Source organism: Triturus cristatus, chromosome 3_2, assembly GCF_964204655.1.
Source record: "Triturus cristatus chromosome 3_2, aTriCri1.1, whole genome shotgun sequence".
Lineage (NCBI taxonomy): Eukaryota > Metazoa > Chordata > Amphibia > Caudata > Salamandridae > Triturus > Triturus cristatus.
In genome coordinates this window covers 403,306,258-403,325,577 of record NC_140584.1, presented here as the reverse complement: position 1 = coordinate 403,325,577, position 19,320 = coordinate 403,306,258, and the positions used below count along the sequence as shown (strand labels likewise).

The following is a 19,320-nucleotide window of genomic DNA, read 5'->3' as shown; positions in this document are numbered from 1 at the left end:
GAGGTGCGTGCACCACCCCAGACAGGATTTTGTGTATTGGTCAGGTAGGGCTTGAAAGAAACCAGACATGCCTGTGGCTCACAAGGAGCCTCGGTGCATATGCCAGTTCAAACCGGTCCTGGGGCACACCAGTCCCGGGCCTGGGGCGAGCTGGACAAAGGATTGGGGGTGTAACCACCCCCCTTCCTGGTCCCACCCATAGGGAGGGACCTAGCAGGTAGTCCGGCCCCTAGAATCCGAATAAAGGTAGGAGCTGTGTCCTAAGACTTTAGACATCCTGGAATCAACTTGAAACTAAGAAGAAGACGGGAACTTCGACATTCTGCTGCACAGAAGACTGAAGAAAATCTCCCCTGTGGTCAGGGAGTGACCACCTTGCTAACGCAAGCACCATCCAGCGAATCACCGTCTGCTTTGCCGCCGCCTCCCGCCGGAGCCCGAGCCCAGAGACTGACAAGACCTGGACCTCCAGACCTCTCACCGCCCGATCCACAGTCCCTGAAAAGAGGAGACCCGTGGAGGCACCGAGACACGTGGAGCCAGCCATCTTGGAACGACTACGACAAGCTGACCAGTGCAACAACCGAGGCTCCCTCCAAGTTGTGCTTTGGGTCCTGAGAAGCCCAACCCTCGAGCAGCATCTGCACCAAAGGTGAGCCCTCCAGCATCTCCACGATCTGCGTGGGGCCCTTCTGCATTTTGCCACTCGACGCGCCTAACCGGTTGCTGGCCCGCTGGCTAGTGGCCATCTTGGCGACGAAATCTACGACAAACACCGCTGGTCTGGTTGCTCCAGACTGGCCCTTGCTCCCCTCCAAAGGAGCAATCCCTCTGACCTTGCTGGTCAGAACCAACAGCTGATTTCCGAATCCTCCTGCAATTGCTTTTGCCAAGGCTTGTTTGCTTCGATCAAGTCGCCGACACCGCCGACAGCGAGAGCCTGCGTGGGACAGCTCGTGAGCCGACTCCTGGACGTCGTCGACCTTCAGGGACCACGTGGCTGCGGAGACAAGCTACCCCTCATCACCTGTTTGCACCCGACATCGCCTGGTACCCACCTGGTGCCACGCTGGTCACTGGCTAGTGACTGTGAACACTGTCCCCTCTGCTTACAGGTCTTCAACATCTCCGATCCACTCTTGGATCCACTGCATCTCTCCCGGACCGACCGCCTGCAGCATCTTTGTCTTCAAGCTCCACGGAACAGATAGAAGCAACCCGACGCACTTCGAGGCCTATGCACCCGCTTCCTGTGGGTGAGGTAAAGCTGGCACACCTGTGCCCAAGTGTAGTATTACATCTCTAGTGCCTGTGTTCCAAATCTTGAGTTCCTAGTCCATCCGGAAGATTCCTTTTGCAGTAACTTTGTACTTTTTACGCACCCATTGAAACCTATGGGAGCACGCGTGTGACTATTTGCTCTGCACACGCCACCCGTGGACCTCCTGGTCACTAACTGACGTTAGCTCCTTGTAGGCCCAGCGATTCTAGAGGCCCTAGGCCTTTTCCCTTTTCTGTTCGTGGTACTTATACCACTATTTTAGTATATGGTTCGAGTGGCCACCAGGGCCTATCCATATAAAGTGCAACTTCTGTGTATTCTGTGATAATCTTGTTTGACGATTTGTGCTCCTGTGCTCATAAAGAGACTAGGGGTTACTTTGAGAAATAAATACATATATATTTTGAATATATATCTGTGTGGTGTCCTTTCATTGGTATAAAGGGGGGTTACTATTGGTAAAACAGCCTGCTTAACACGCTTCACGAGTTTAGCCTCAAAGACTGCTTAGCCTACGCTACCACTAGGGCAGCTGGTCCGAAAAGGTTGACTTACAACCACACCATAAGGGTTGCTTGGCATGGTACAAGGTGATCACTTTAACTAGTGAGCATCATATACCAGGCCAACTTCTCACATTGGTGAGCAGCGGTTGGATTTGAGCTTGCTGTGTTTTACCATTGTAATCTCTTGGTTACCAATCGAAAGATCACATAGGTACCTGTAGGTACATATAAAACAAGATTAGATATACATAAGTTCTACTGAACTTAGTTGTTGTAGAGCAAAGGGAGTAGCACACCCTGACTACAACTACTAGATAGGTTTAGTAGGTAAACCCAAGTGTAGGTAGATTGCAACACATCCACCCACACTTAAGAGCAATGGCCGGGGCAGAGGGGTCCACTGTACCCATCTCTGTTGAGAGTGACCCCCAGAGGGCACCATCCAGCTTTGCTACCCTTAATCAGAATGAGCTCAGGCATTTGGCAACTCTTAGAGGCCTTAAACAGCCCAAGAACCCAAACTCTGCTGAGCTCAGAGAGCTCTTACAGAATGATGAGAATCAGAGAGCACTCAAGAAAGCTTCCCAGTTAGCCCCCTTAGGGACAGGAACAGGAGGCCCCCCTTCTAAAGATGCCACTGAAGTACCCCTTCCCAATAGTCACCCCTTAGATGGGATGCCTACCACAGAGGATGAGAGTGAAAAGGATACTGACAGTAGTGAGGATGAAGGGAGAACTAGCCCAGTGCCAAGTGTTATACTTGGCCCAGCTAAACCAAGGCTATTGGGGACTGACAGTGGGTTCAACCCACTGGATCTCCCCAGTGGACTTAACACAGGGCTGGGAAGGCAAAGGAATCGCTCAGGTGACTCCAATGCTTCCCATGGCTCTAGAGGCTCTCAAGGTCACTCCAGGAGAAGGATGACCACCCCTCAGAGGAGGGAACATGAGGCCAAGATGCAAGAGGCCCAGCTGAGGATCAGGAAGCAGGAGCTAGAAGTAGCCCTGATGGAAGAGAAACTTAGCAAGGCTAGACAGCATAAAGAGAGTGGGTCTATACCCACTGGTGGCAGCATTGTCCCTAAGGACAAAGATAGGGTTTTCGACAATAGAAACCTGTCTAAGGTTGTGCCCCCCTACAAAAGTGGGGATGACATCCACAAGTGGATAACTGCTCTTGAGAGAGCCTGCAAAGTACAGCAGGTTCCTGAAGATCAGTGGGCAGCAATCCTCTGGCTCTCCTTTGAAGGAAGAGGCAGAGACAGACTCCTCACTGTTAGAGAAGAGGATGTCAGAAACTACAGAGTCCTGAAGAGTGTTCTAGTTGATGGGTTAGGCTTAACCACTGAGCAGTACAGGTTAATGTTCAGAGACACCCAAAAGACACAGACTCAGGACTGGTCTGAATACATTGAATGTGCCACTAAGGCTTTGGAGGGTTGGTTGCTGGGAAGTAAGGTATCTGATTTTACAGGATTGTATAATTTGATGATGAGAGAACAGATTTTAAATAACTGTCAAAACCAGCAACTGCATCAACACTTGGTTGACTCTGATCTGACCTCTCCCCAAGAATTGGGAAAGAAGGCAGACAAATGGGTCAGAACCAGGGTTAAGCAAAAGAACCAGAACCAGGGCCAAGGGGGTGATCAGAAGAAAACAGACCAAAAGGGTGGAGATCAGAAACCTAAAGACCAGAAGTCTTCAACAGGGCCCCAAACTACTACTAAGGAGGGTGGGTCCCAACAGTCCAAAAAGAAGAAAGAAGGTCAAAAGAAACCCTGGTGCAATCATTGTAAAAATACAACTCACTGGACTAGTGATTGCAAAAAGGGTGGAGCCCCCAACACTGTTGCCCCTAAGGCACCTGCTCCCAGTACTACTGTTAGCAGTGTTGGTCCCCAGACAAAGGGTGTAGTGGGAATCACTATGGGAACTGAAGGAGATTCTGACTTAGACAGAACCCTTACACAGGCAGTCTTGATCTGTGATGGGGACATTGATTTGTCCCTGACTGTGAGCCCCAGTAACCTGGGCAAGTACAGACAGACTCCTTTAATTAATGACAAAGTGGCTCAAGCTTACAGGGACACATGTGCCAGTGTCACTATGGTGACACCAGGCTTTGTGGATCCTGGACAGTACATACCAGGTGAGAACTACCTGGTGACCAATGCCAGCAATGCCACTACTTCACATAGTGTGGCAGTTGTTAACTTCTCATGGGGAGGGGTAACTGGCCTCAAAAGGGTTGTGGTTAGTGCAGACCTCCCAGTAGAATGTTTGTTGGGCAATGACCTAGAGAGTTCTCTATGGTCAGAAGTGGAGTACAGGACTCATGCAGAGATGTTAGGTATATCATCACATGTCCTTGCTGTGACCAGGTCACAGGCCAAAAAGTGCCTCACTGAACCTCAGGTCTTGGATCCTGGAACAATGGACCAAGTACCTACCAAGAAGAAGAACAGGAGGGTCAAGGCTGTGCCTTCCCCCCTGCCTCAGAGTGATGATCAGCCTTCCCAGGAAGCTGATCTAGAGGACCCTGAAGGAACTGTCCCTGAAGAGCTTGAACCTGATCAGGTTGAGTTTCTGGGGACAGGGGGACCTTCAAGGGCTGACTTGAGGCAGGCTCAGTTATCCTGTCCCTCTCTTGAACCCCTCAGACAGCTGGCTGCTGCTGAGGCTGCTGGGAATGCTCAAGGTACCCATAAAGTGTATTGGGATGAAGGGCTCCTTTATTCAGAGGCTAGAGACCCCAAGCCTGGTGCAACCAGGAGGTTGGTTATACCTCTGCAATTTAGGGGCTTCCTTCTTACCTTGGCCCATGATATTCCTTTAGCAGGACACCTAGGCCAGAACAAGACCTGGGACAGACTTGTCCCTCACTTTCACTGGCCTCATATGAATGAAGATACAAAGGAGTTTTGTCGCTCCTGTGTTACCTGCCAAGCCAGTGGCAAATCAGGTGGCACAACAAAGGCCCCCCTGATACCACTACCTGTGGTGGGGGTCCCCTTTGAAAGAGTGGGAATAGACATAGTGGGTCCCATGGATCCTCCCACTGCATCTGGGCACAGATTTATACTGGTGGTAGTGGATCATGCCACCAGGTATCCAGAGGCAATTCCCCTTAGGACCACTACAGCTCCTGTTGTGGCCAGGGCCCTGCTGGGAGTATTCTCCAGAGTGGGGTTTCCTAAGGAGGTAGTATCTGACAGAGGTACCAACTTTATGTCAGGATACTTGACAGCTATGTGGAAGGAATGTGGTGTCAACTACAAGTTCACCACCCCTTATCACCCACAATGCAATGGGCTTGTTGAGAGATTCAACAAGACCCTAAAGGGTATGATCAAAGGATTACCTGAAAAGCTCAGGCGAAGATGGGATATCCTTCTACCCTGCCTTCTGTTTGCTTACAGAGAGGTCCCACAAAAAGGAGTTGGCTACAGCCCCTTTGAATTGTTGTTTGGGCACCCTGTGAGAGGCCCACTGTGTTTGGTGAAGGAAGGATGGGAGTTACCTCTCAAAAAGCCTAAGCTAGACATAGTGGACTATGTACTTGGTCTCCGCTCCAGGATGGCTGAGTATATGGAGAAGGCATCTAAAAACCTTGAGGCAAGCCAGGCCTTACAGAAAGCTTGGCATGACCAAAAGGCTGTCTTGGTTGAGTATCAGCCAGGACAGAAGGTATGGGTGTTGGAGCCAGTGGCCCCAGCAGCACTCCAAGACAAATGGTCTGGACCCCATACAATCCTGGAAAAGAAGGGAGAGGTCACCTACTTGGTGGACCTAGGAACTCCCAGGAGTCCCCACAGGGTACTCCATGTTAACAGGCTTAAAGCATATGTTGACAGGGCAGACATGGGCTTGCTCATGGCTACAGATGAGGGACAGGAGGAAGAGAGTGACCCTCTCCCAGACCTGTTGTCTCAGAACCCTGAAGATGGCTCAGTTGAAGGAGTGACCCTTGGAGGCAACCTCACTGCCCATCAGCAGACTGAATGTAGACAGGTTCTACAATCATTTTCACATATGTTTTCCTTGATACCTAGTCAAACTGACTGGTGTACCCATGTTGTGGACACTGGTGACAGTCTGCCTGTAAAGAACAAACTTTACAGACAACCTGACCACGTCAGGGACTGTATAAAGGCTGAGGTACATAAAATGCTGGAATTAGGTGTCATTGAACCCTCAGAGAGCCCCTGGGCTAGCCCAGTGGTTCTGGTCCCCAAACCTCACACCAAAGATGGCAAGAGAGAGATGAGGTTCTGTGTGGACTACAGAGGACTCAATGCTGTCACCAGGACAGATGCACACCCTATTCCAAGGGCAGATGAGCTCATAGACCAACTAGCTTCTGCAAAGTTTTTGAGCACATTTGACTTGACAGCTGGCTATTGGCAAATCAGATTAGCTGAGGAGTCTAAGGCCAAAACAGCATTCTCAACCCCAGGTGGGCATTATCAGTTTGTGGTGATGCCCTTTGGTCTGAAGAATGCACCTGCCACCTTCCAAAGGCTGGTGAACCAAGTCCTTACTGGGTTGGATGACTTTTGCGCAGCATATCTTGATGACATTGCTGTCTTTAGTTCCACCTGGGAGGATCACCTGATCCACCTGAAGAAGGCTCTTGAGGCTCTGCAAAGGGCAGGCCTCACTATCAAGGCTACTAAGTGCCAGATAGGGCAGAGTAAGGTTGTGTATTTGGGCCACCTTGTAGGTGGGGGCCAAGTTCAACCACTGGAGAGTAAGATACAGTCCATCAAGGATTGGTCCCCTCCAACCACCCAGACTCAAGTTCGAGCTTTCTTGGGCTTGACTGGGTATTACAGGAAGTTTGTTAAGAACTATGGGTCCATTGTGACTCCTCTTAATGATCTGACATCCAAGAAGATGCCCAAAAAGGTTCAGTGGACAGTAAGCTGTCAAAAGGCATTTGATGACCTGAAGGAGGCCATGTGCTCTGCACCTATCCTGAAAAGTCCTGACTACTCCAAAGAGTTTATTGTCCAAACAGATGCTTCTGAGTTGGGTGTGGGAGCTGTGCTGTCACAACTTAATGTAGATGGTCAAGACCAACCCATTGCTTTTATTAGCAGAAGGTTGACCCCCAGAGAGAAGAATTGGTCAGCTATTGAGAGGGAGGCCTTTGCTGTGGTGTGGGCCCTGAAGAAGCTGAGGCCATACTTGTTTGGCACTCACTTCAAGATTCAGACCGACCATAAGCCCCTCTTGTGGCTAAATCAGATGAAGGGTGAAAACCCCAAACTGCTTAGGTGGTCCATTTCCCTACAGGGGATGGACTTTACAGTGGAGCACCGGCCAGGTACTGACCATGGGAATGCAGATGGTCTCTCCAGGTACTTCCACTTAGGACATGAAGACGAGACTGGTCAAGGCTAGTTTAATGTCCCAGCGTTTGGGGGGGGGTTGTGTAGGAGAGTAGGGTCTGCTATCCTATGGTCACCCCAAATTTTTGCTTTTTGCTTCACTGGTTTTTGACATATTGAGGCTGTGGGCCTGCCAATCAGACCCCCAGCCTGCTGTTCTCTCTACTAAATTAAAACTATGCACCCTAGGTGCATAACCAATTGGAAGTGGATCACCCTGTCAGCCCCTGTACCAGTGTACACTAGGTACCCAGGGCATTGGTGTACCCAAGGCCTGCCAGGGGCTGCAGCATGTATTATGCCACCCCAGGCTTGGCCTAACAATCTGACACAACTGGCTGATCACTCAGCTGGGGTAAGTTGGTGTAATCACCTCTTACTTAGGTGTAGTATACCTATACCTAACCTTAAATGGGACACCTGGTAACCTATGAGTCACTCCTATGGCAGGCCTTAACAATCCTGAAGGCAGAGTGCTTGGTTCCATGTGAGATGGTGCTCTGGCATGAGCTGAGCCTGTCTGCAGTGGTCGGAACAACTTCCTTCTACTGTTTCCAGATATCGTCATACCATATACTCTTAAGTGCATTATGAACCTCGCGGTTAAATGCTATCTTTGGTTTGGCTTTATCAAAACATGTCGAGTAAGGTGTCATACGAATTGGAATACTAACCCCTCGCCAATTCTGGCGACGGGGTTAGCATTCCACCCTTCTAGAGGGACACGACATGTACAGTACCTGAAACCCGGGTAAAATCAGACATAGCCTCAGCTCCACAAAATGGATGCTGCCACCACAGACACAAGTCTGCCCTCCTGCTGCTGGGAGTCCTTCCAGCTTGGGAGGTGTGGACAAAGGGTTTCCTGCCAGGGGAGGTGCGTGCACCACCCCAGACAGGATTTTGTGTATTGGTCAGGTAGGGCTTGAAAGAAACCAGACATGCCTGTGGCTCACAAGGAGCCTCGGTGCATATGCCAGTTCAAACCGGTCCTGGGGCACACCAGTCCCGGGCCTGGGGCGAGCTGGACAAAGGATTGGGGGTGTAACCACCCCCCTTCCTGGTCCCACCCATAGGGAGGGACCTAGCAGGTAGTCCGGCCCCTAGAATCCGAATAAAGGTAGGAGCTGTGTCCTAAGACTTTAGACATCCTGGAATCAACTTGAAACTAAGAAGAAGACGGGAACTTCGACATTCTGCTGCACAGAAGACTGAAGAAAATCTCCCCTGTGGTCAGGGAGTGACCACCTTGCTAACGCAAGCACCATCCAGCGAATCACCGTCTGCTTTGCCGCCGCCTCCCGCCGGAGCCCGAGCCCAGAGACTGACAAGACCTGGACCTCCAGACCTCTCACCGCCCGATCCACAGTCCCTGAAAAGAGGAGACCCGTGGAGGCACCGAGACACGTGGAGCCAGCCATCTTGGAACGACTACGACAAGCTGACCAGTGCAACAACCGAGGCTCCCTCCAAGTTGTGCTTTGGGTCCTGAGAAGCCCAACCCTCGAGCAGCATCTGCACCAAAGGTGAGCCCTCCAGCATCTCCACGATCTGCGTGGGGCCCTTCTGCATTTTGCCACTCGACGCGCCTAACCGGTTGCTGGCCCGCTGGCTAGTGGCCATCTTGGCGACGAAATCTACGACAAACACCGCTGGTCTGGTTGCTCCAGACTGGCCCTTGCTCCCCTCCAAAGGAGCAATCCCTCTGACCTTGCTGGTCAGAACCAACAGCTGATTTCCGAATCCTCCTGCAATTGCTTTTGCCAAGGCTTGTTTGCTTCGATCAAGTCGCCGACACCGCCGACAGCGAGAGCCTGCGTGGGACAGCTCGTGAGCCGACTCCTGGACGTCGTCGACCTTCAGGGACCACGTGGCTGCGGAGACAAGCTACCCCTCATCACCTGTTTGCACCCGACATCGCCTGGTACCCACCTGGTGCCACGCTGGTCACTGGCTAGTGACTGTGAACACTGTCCCCTCTGCTTACAGGTCTTCAACATCTCCGATCCACTCTTGGATCCACTGCATCTCTCCCGGACCGACCGCCTGCAGCATCTTTGTCTTCAAGCTCCACGGAACAGATAGAAGCAACCCGACGCACTTCGAGGCCTATGCACCCGCTTCCTGTGGGTGAGGTAAAGCTGGCACACCTGTGCCCAAGTGTAGTATTACATCTCTAGTGCCTGTGTTCCAAATCTTGAGTTCCTAGTCCATCCGGAAGATTCCTTTTGCAGTAACTTTGTACTTTTTACGCACCCATTGAAACCTATGGGAGCACGCGTGTGACTATTTGCTCTGCACACGCCACCCGTGGACCTCCTGGTCACTAACTGACGTTAGCTCCTTGTAGGCCCAGCGATTCTAGAGGCCCTAGGCCTTTTCCCTTTTCTGTTCGTGGTACTTATACCACTATTTTAGTATATGGTTCGAGTGGCCACCAGGGCCTATCCATATAAAGTGCAACTTCTGTGTATTCTGTGATAATCTTGTTTGACGATTTGTGCTCCTGTGCTCATAAAGAGACTAGGGGTTACTTTGAGAAATAAATACATATATATTTTGAATATATATCTGTGTGGTGTCCTTTCATTGGTATAAAGGGGGGTTACTATTGGTAAAACAGCCTGCTTAACACGCTTCACGAGTTTAGCCTCAAAGACTGCTTAGCCTACGCTACCACTAGGGCAGCTGGTCCGAAAAGGTTGACTTACAACCACACCATAAGGGTTGCTTGGCATGGTACAAGGTGATCACTTTAACTAGTGAGCATCATATACCAGGCCAACTTCTCACAATCCAGGAACAGGTTATAGGTACCAAATGGTCAGGACAGAAAAAAGTCAACTTTCTAAAAGAGACATTTTTTTAATTGTGGTTACAAATCTGACTTTGCCATTAAAGAGTGCTTTTAATTGCAATTCGTTAGACATCAAGCTCGACCTGTCTACTTGCTTCCAATTGGAAATGATCACATATTAAATTTAATAAGGTAACTCAATATTTCGCCAGGTCAACATGGTAGTTTAATACTAATACTGCACACACAAGCTGCAATGGCAGGCCTGAGACATGTTTAAAGGGCTACTTAAGTGGGTGGCACATTCAGTGCTGCAGGCCCACTATTCACATTTAATTTACAGGCCCTGGGCACATGTAGTACCACTTTATAAAGGACTTAGAAGCAAATTAAATAGGCCAATCGGGTGTGAGACAATTCTACCATGTTTTAAGGAGAAAGCACAGGCACTTTCACTTTAGCACTGGTTAGCAGTGGTAAAGTGTGCAAAGTCCTAAAAGCCAAAGGGTTCAGAAACCAGGAAGGTGAAGGAAAAATGTTTGGGAATTACCCTGCAGAAAGGGCCAAGTCCAACAGAGGCAGAATATACAGTCATAAAATACATCTTCATCAACAATTAGGTAAAGTCCACATCACCAACAAGTTGCATTTGCCAGGTTCTATGTCTTAGTCACTATATACAGTTAAATGCCTCTGGGATATGAGGAATGAAACAGCAGAACTTATTCTGTTCCATACCAAATCAACTATTCTCTTTATGCATCAAAATAAGCGAGAGTGAAGCAAAACAGGCAACCTTCAATTAGTACTAAGTTAAGCACAGAATGTACAACCCTAAATGAATAAATAAACAATCCTGCAAAGACCTTCTTTGCAAAGTTTCCTATATTATAGCTCTCTTTTGCCTAGCTATCACCCACCACTTCCACTAAACAAAGAACCAGAACTTTCAGCTCTTGCACACATGCACGTAAGCATACCAAGAGTAACCATGCTGCGAATACCAACAACCTCCCTTACTGAGCAACACCACACCAGCCCAGCTGCCAAAACAATGAACATCAATTAAAAAATAAACCAAAAGGACAATTGTGCACAGGGCAAAATGTAGAGAGTGAAGTGCAACATGCCTTAACAGAAACTTAAAAGTCTTGTCCCTCACCCAGGGCTGCTAGTGCCGCATCGAACATACCCCAGGATAATTCTTACAGTCACTACACAGAACAAGAGAACACTTCAATGTTAACAATTCGCCCTCCCCAATGACTTCCTCCCAGCAACACCCTCTAATTTGTAATCAAAGCATGCAAATACAGTGATATAAAATGTTTATTTAAATAATACTTACTTTGGTATGTGATGCTGAACTCTTAGACGTCCCTGACATATGCGTCTCAACTGGACGGCTAACGCTGTACCTGTAGCACAGAAAGAAGTCAATCAGATGCCAGAGGGTGTATAGGAATAGTGCAATATAAGTTTTTAAAGCATGGGATATCCACAACTTGTAGGATGAGGAGTTACCGCTACTGATAAGTCAAAGTTAAAATGGCCCAAAGAAAGGAATACTGAAACACTGGCTGATTCAGTCTGACTGAGAGAGAGGGGGTCAAAAAATGGTAATGGGCACAGTCTCTAACTTTCTTAAAGGAATTTAATTTTAAAAAACCGCCCTTAATGGAAAAAATAGCTCATGAAAAAAGGGAATCACATACTATGCGTAATTTGCATCAGATACATTTTGTAAACAAGACCACTCTAAGAGTCAGAAGGAGGGCAAGCGCAGTTCGGGAAAAACCACTTACCATGCTGGACCTTTACCATGCAGTTAAGTACCACAAAGGTTAATATTGTTTTAAATGACAGTTTTTTATGATATTAAAAAAGGGGGTAAAGGTGCAGGAAGATTAAGAGCATTTAAAGTGTATGTTAGGGTTTAAAGTTGATTAGCGCCGGAATGCTCCTCGGGGTGATTAGCGCACGTTACAAATCTCGGATTGATTGATTGAGGGGTGGGTAGTGTAAATAGAGGTATGGGTAATTTTCGGGTTCAGGGGAGGGTAGAGATAAAGGGAGTGACGTAAGGTCCCTCAGGCCCGACCCCATTCTGGTCAGACCCTCCAATCCATTTCAGACTACACTCTCTCCAAATTCTATCATATCATTGTAAACAATAATACCATGAATGTAATTTGTCCTTATCATTCTTTGAACTGAGAAGGGGACAGAGAGTGTCAAGGCATTCCGATAATGACCCAGATATAACACCCGATGAGACACACAGTCTGGAACATGTGTTCCCTCATGAATATGTCAAGGCCACCTACAAACATCCCTAAATAATTCTTCAAGAGTCGTAGTTCGAATTGGAGTCCCCTATTTGCTCATTTTCTTGAAGATATGTCTAGGACCCCATTTCTCGTGCCTACGATCTATAAGCAACCTTCCTAAGACTATGACCGAGGTTTCTATTTCTGACAGCGTTTAATATTGAAGGACCACCACTCGACTCATTAGATAGAGAGGTCCTTCATTCCAGATTATCCTGCAAGATGCCACCCGAAGACGATCTTGGTTATTGCTGGCATTTAGAGAAGCAGCTGCATCCCGGCTGAAGCTTATAAGAGCCAAGTACACGCGGAGAGCTGCCACTGCAGCACATGTTTGCTTTTCGCAGGGAACACTTCCTCTGCGGCTATTTTGATAACAACAGTTTGAGCTGTCAACAAGGTATGCAGTGCGCCACTTCTCCCCAGAAAATCTAGTTCGCATGTTGCTCTACTTTATGCATTCCTAGGGTAGAGCATAGAGGTAAGATTTAGGTATTAGGCTTTTAGATGACATTTTAACCATGTTCAGATTATTATTTGCATTATTTGATGTATTTAGGCCACTTGGCCATAATCTGTGCCCTTCCTAGTTTCTCTCGTTGCGACAATAGGGATCCGTACCACAGTTTATTGTGTAAGGGAGCTATGATGACAATTTTAGAGAATATCATGTGAAATTTTCCATTTTGCATGTATGTAGACATTCACATCCCCAGCTGTGCATTTTAAGCTAACAATTTGAATATGCCTTTTATATATCTTCCCATGGATTAATTAGGCATACCTGGAATTATGAGTTTCATTATTCTTGTTTATCCATCCCTTTAAAATCTCGTGACAGTAGTTTTTCTATGTTTTTTCATCCTTGTATGCCATTTCTATGGTTGATGGGGCACAATATGCAAATAAGGCCGTGGCGAAGACCTGTTGAGGTTGAAACGTGTTGCCGAAACTAAACCAATTTGAAATTGGAACGTCCAGTGCAATTTCCTTGTGCCCCACTGACTTGTGAGGCACCACTTTGACATTTCAATATGGGACCCGTACCCGTCGTTTTGCATCAGCCCCTCACGTGTGTGTGTGTGTGTGTGTATATATATATATGAAACACTGAAAAAAATATACTCTCCCTCTCTCCCCCCCCTCACCCCCCCAATACTGTCCAACCATAGTTGAAATTACAACGTAGGAAATCGTGCGATGGAGATCTCCGTGCTAGAAGAACTTTATATAGGATAATCACAAGGCGTTTCAGACACTTTAGAGACTGGGAACCAGCTACGGGAGAAGGCAGTCAGCCTGGGATGGTGAAAGAAAGGATCATTTAGCAACTAATTGTAATCACCTTAATTGCTTAGACAAACAATTATACCTGAGGAGAAATTGAAAATGTAGCCCTGGGGACCATACTCATGATTTAGGGGGGATTCCCTTTATCAGGACTACTCTGCCTTGCTTGCCCTTCATCTCATCCAGCGGTGTTGCCCCTCCTGGATGACACTCTGCTGAATGGATAGAGGGCCTTCTGCTGCTCATAACTCCCACATCTCACAAGGTAATCCTACCTGCCAACCATGGTCGGACAAGCATGTAGAGCAATCAGGCAGTGCCTGACAGGCTGGTCTGATAAATCAGTGTGTGGGCTGAATTTTTATGTTGATTTCCCTGACATTACCACAAGGATTGTCTGCAGCAAGCACAGATGTATGCAATCTGTGATACCTTGCCAACAGTGTGTCTTTATAAGTTCATGTTGGTCTAATTTGCAAATGTAGGTCACTTTTTTAGGTATCTGGTTCACTAGTGGGAGCCACTTTTATGTTGGCACCCAGGCCCATTTTTCCCATCGTCTGACCCTGTCGACAACAACTGTAGACAAATGGAGAAAAAAGTCAGGCACGTAGTAAGGATGGATTTTGTTTTTAGTTTGAGACATCCCCTTGAAGGGACTCTTTGGCTGAAATGGTACAGTGGTTTGTGATTTGCATACGAGATAGAGAGCATCATATGGCGAAATTGAGAATAGGATACATCTCATCTGATACCATAACGGATGCCCTACAAGGGAATACTACTCTGAGCAACATATATATAAATGACATTTGTAGCAAGTGAGGTTTATTCTAGAATTTACAAATGTTTTGGTGCCAGTGCTGTGTTCCACCATTCTATGTCCTGAAAGGACTACAGCATTACTCTTAATCTGGATTGGACCATACATTATTTGTCATCAAGAATAGGAAAGCAGGGTGTCCCTGCCACTCAGGAGTTACTCACACCAGCAAAGTAGGTTGATGGGAATTTCCCAGAGCATGACTGCCTCCCATTTCCCTGCTCCCTCTTACCCTATAGAGAAACTGTGACAAAAAAAATCCAAAACGTAACAGGAGATTAATAACAGAATATATTGACAGCCTGCCAACTCTCTACTAATAGTTTTATTGATCTAAAACAATATAGAACGTATATATCCGTCTTGACCTAGCATAACGATGCTAACCCCCAGTTATATTGACTCTTTCTAGCAATTACTTTTAATATTTAGAAGTCTTTAAATATTTAAAAGTATCTAACAATCATAGTTAACTATGTTTTAGAAACTGGTCTAGGTGTTTCCACCGTTTTCTGTTTAGGTGGTCATCTATGCTGCCAAACTCACTTTTACCCACCCCATTTGGAGGGCAAGGACTCCACCAGCGGAGACTAACCAGGCTCTGCGAGGTGAAACCCTTGACATGGCAGCCAACCTGCCACAGGACCACCAAGTCTAAGGGATGTTTGTCTCCCTTTATTTAGGGTGTGGCAGCCATTACAAGTTTTCCATGTACAGCACCGCCATATTGGGTATGGCGGTCGCAGGCATGGATATCAAACATTGGCCCTGATGCACAAGGATTTTTGCCCTTGCTTTTTGCCTTTTACAGTCATTGTATTTTCTTATTTCTCAGAAACAAACTCTTGCTATAGGAGTTTGTTTGCGGAAAACAAAAAGGTTGTCTATCAAGTCCATACGTACTTGTAGGCAGGAGGAGATCTCACAATAGTACAGGCAGTCCTCTGCCAAGGAAGTGAAGGAAGTATCCTTCACATACCTGGCAGCCTTCACCACAAAACTCTAAATGATCCTCTAAGTTACTAACAGAAATGTAATATCTAGCGCATCACTATTTTTAATTTTAATTAATCTACATTGCTTTTTTAGACCTATAAGTTAATTTAGGACACAGTAGGTCCTATTCTAATTCATAGTCGCTGGGAAGGTTCTGCCTCTGATGGTTCGGCAGCCAACCATCTACCATATCGGAGATTCCTGCTGACTTAGACAGGATCTTTTCGGCAGCAGGACTTTGAGGCACAATGTAATGGCAGCCAACCAACAATCTTTATTTATTTTGAGAAATAAACTCCCAAATCACAGTTTGTTCCTCGAAATCAAGAAAGAAATGACCCTGATGTATTGGAAGTTTTTTCAACACTTTGGAGTCTTTTTTTCCTGTTTGCCACCTCCATTATTTCCATGGAATTCGCAAGCAGGAAAAATAGGGTGCTGCAAGGCCTGGCTTACATAAGACAGTTTTGGGTCTTACTTACGGGCCGTGTCTTATACTTTTTTTGAATATTAAGGGATGTTATCATAATCCCGGAGGGCATGCACCTGGGCCCGTACTCAGCTACATTTCTGAGCATTCTTTCGGGTCTCTTCTGTGGTCGGGTAATAAGGAGTTATTTGTGGATACATATCACGGGCTCTGCGATAACTGTGCAGACCAAGTCGCTTTGTTGAATGCCATTTGTTTTCAAGTGTTTAAGCCTTGAAAAAGTCGCTTTAAGCGAGGAAACACTTGTCGGCTGTTCTCTCTATATCTACGTGTCAACATTTGGTCAACCGAGCTGTTTTGTCAAAATAGTCTACCTATAATCAAGGCTGTGACATATGGACTCTTTGCTTGAATAATAAACCTTTAACTGTGGTTCTGCAGTTTTGACTTCCAGTCATGCAGTGCTCTGCTTTTTTAAATTGTTCCTATTCTAATTCATAGTCGCTGGGAAGGTCCTGCCTCTGATGGTTCGGCAGCCAACCATCTACCATATCGGAGATTCCTGCTGACTTAGACAGGATCTTTTCGGCAGCAGGACTTTGAGGCACAATGTAATGGCAGCCAACCAGCAATCTTTATTTAATTTGAGAAATAAACGCCCAAATCACAGTTTGTTCCTCGAAATCAAGAAAGAAATGACCCTGATGTATTGGAAGTTTTTGGGAGTCTTTTTTTCCTGTTTGCCACCACTATTATTTCCATGGAATTCGCAAGGAGGAAAAATAGGGTGCTGCAAGGCCTGGTTTACATAAAACATGCAACCTGACGCTTTAAACATAAACACCCTATCTATAGTGGATGGTCAACCGGTTAACGGTTTCTGATGGTGAAGCCAGGAAACGCTCCAAACCCCTAAATAAGAGGAGCTGCGACCCAAAAGAATGGCATAGCAGGACATCTTCAGGTTTACAGTGGATGTCCTGCGTATGCCACACTCCAAATGTCCCCCTTCATATATTTATAAAGTGTTTTAGAAATGTTTAGTTTAAAGGTAGATGTTTCAATTTTGTTTGCTTTTTATTGATGTATTCATATTTTAGTTAATATAAAGCCTTGAATAATCTCAAAGAAACATTTTGTAATATTTTACTTTCGATTAATTTTTTGTAATCTATTTTAAGTACATTATTTGAATTTAGTATTCATTTCTGGATATTTGTAATGCTTTTGTAAGTGTTACTACCCTTTTTAACTCTTTAAAATGCTATCTAATCTGCCAGCTAAATCATTCATCAGATTAAAATTCACTCAGATCACACTTTCAACAGGAAGGTTGCTTAGGATGTGTCTTTGCCCACTTTTATGTTTGACAGTTAAGAAATGATCACATTTTGTCAAGTTGCCTTTTAATGGCTACGCCACTTATTCATTAGATAAAAAAGTGGCATCTACTAGCACTCAGTGGTGCTGCTTGGCTTTAGGTCCCAAGAATAGATCTCACACTTGCATGTAGGAACGTCGCACATTGGTCAGAGGCAGCATTAAGGGCTAGTTAAAGGGATGGTGGATTGGAAAAATCTAATAGTAAACCAAGCTAACATGCCCTGTTCGCAATAATAGTCTTAGGGACGTTGTCATTCAATCCTTCACCCTGCTTGGGTGCCAAAGAGATCTGGAGAATTGACTTCATTTTAGCAGAAGTCCTGGGTAGTGAACTTCATTGCCCTGAAAAAGAAAGAAAACAGCACATTTCTCTGAAAGATCAACTGTTGACTCACATGTTTGTTCCCAGTTTGAGGACTCTTTCTCCATAAAGATCATATGAGCCCTCTCTCATAGGACTAGAATAGCTTCCACCATTCAAGAATTCAACTCGCTTCACTTCTTCACCGCCAAAATTAAACATCCTGTAAAAATAAAAAATAAACATAAATGACAACAGGCTAGCACAGTAACCAATATTGATTTTTTCGGTTTCTGCCAGATGAGAATACACACGAAAGCCTTCAAGCCATAACATTCAAGCTGAATTACTGAGATCCACAGCAGCTAGCACAGACTTACTAAGAGCAGTAAATGGAATTGGTCTAATATAAATGAAGCAAATACATTGAATATAACATTGATTGCCAAAATCAGTGTGCACAAACATATTATGTTATTGAGATTTATACAGCGCATGAATACCAAACGCTGCCGTGGCGCTAACAGTCTGGAAGCAGGCTAGTGCACTATTCATTAAATAGCCAGGTCTTTAGGGCTTTACGAAAGGATGTTAAAGATGGAAGATTTCTGATGGAGAAGGGGAAGGGTGTTCCAGAGTTTCGTAGTACCCACAGTGAAGCTTCTACCACCCCAATTAGCCTTACAGAATCTCTGAGAGAGCATCAGTTTTGCCCCTTCAGACCTAAGACATCTGTTTGGGGAGTACCAGTTTAATGATCGTCTCAAAAACTGAGGGCCGGTACCGTGAAGTGCCTTGTATGTAACACATAAGGCCTTAAACTTAATGCGACCCTTGACTGGAAGCCAATGCAGTCTCCGAAGATGCTTGCCTATTGATTGATACGTAGGGATCCCCAGCAGGAGCCTTGCGGCTGCATTCTGAATCATCTGCAATCTAGGTATCTGCTTCACGGGCATTCCGAGATAAAGCCCATTGCAGTAGTCCAGTTTAGCCATGAATAGAGAAGTAATCACTATTTTCCTGCTGTCTACTGGGATCAGAGGTAAAATTGACCGATCAAACAATGCTTTTGGTAATTAATTTGTGTACTAAAAAAGAAAGCTCTGTGGACAAAAAACGATATTGCGCTTCTGTTGAAATAACCAAGGGGAGGTTTGGGTGATAAGGCAAAACAGAATACAAGTGCATGGAAAGGACTATCTACCATCCCCCAATACACAGACTCAACATGTCATATATAGGGTAAGCATGCCAACTCTTCTTTTGACCAACTCATGCAAGCTAAGGTACAGCATGTTGACACAATTGAAGCCTATCTCTGCCCATCACTCACCATACTCAAATGTTCCTGCCTGGCTATGCTTTCAACATCTTTCTCCTACCTGGAATTTGCAGAAAAATCTCTTTCAAAAGTAGAATATTTTTTTACTTTTTTTAAGCAAATATTTTTAACAGGCAGGGTTATTTAAACAATTCTAACTATTAAAACATGTTTAAGAGTTATTTTAGGTGATTTTAATGAATTAGTTTACATGCTTTCTCTACAAAACAAAACAATTTGCAGAGTTTGAAATAAGTTGTAATTGTTCACTAAATAGTTAACCGTTACTTTAGAAATAAAAGTGATATGTAAATGATCTTACAATAAGTAGCAACATTTTTGCAAAAAGAACAAAAAATATAGCAAATTCCGATTTTACAACTCCACCTGTCCACCGCCAATTTGTGGACGTGAGAACTTGTGCTGATCGTCAAGTTTGTTCCTAACTTCCATAAAGTTAGA

At 45.7% G+C, this 19,320-nt stretch overlaps 1 protein-coding gene across 1 annotated transcript in view; it reads right to left on the bottom strand.

Moving 5' to 3' along the window:
- Positions 1-19,320, bottom strand: part of OSCP1 (organic solute carrier partner 1) — a 132,326-nt gene that overhangs the window by 29,959 nt on the left and 83,047 nt on the right. Inside the window, exons 6-7 of the mRNA XM_085647925.1 lie at positions 17,629-17,757; positions 11,330-11,399 (exon numbers count right to left, since the gene is read on the bottom strand). Coding sequence (XP_085504051.1) covers positions 11,330-11,399; positions 17,629-17,757 — 199 coding nt within the window. The remainder of the gene's footprint in view (positions 1-11,329; positions 11,400-17,628; positions 17,758-19,320) is intronic.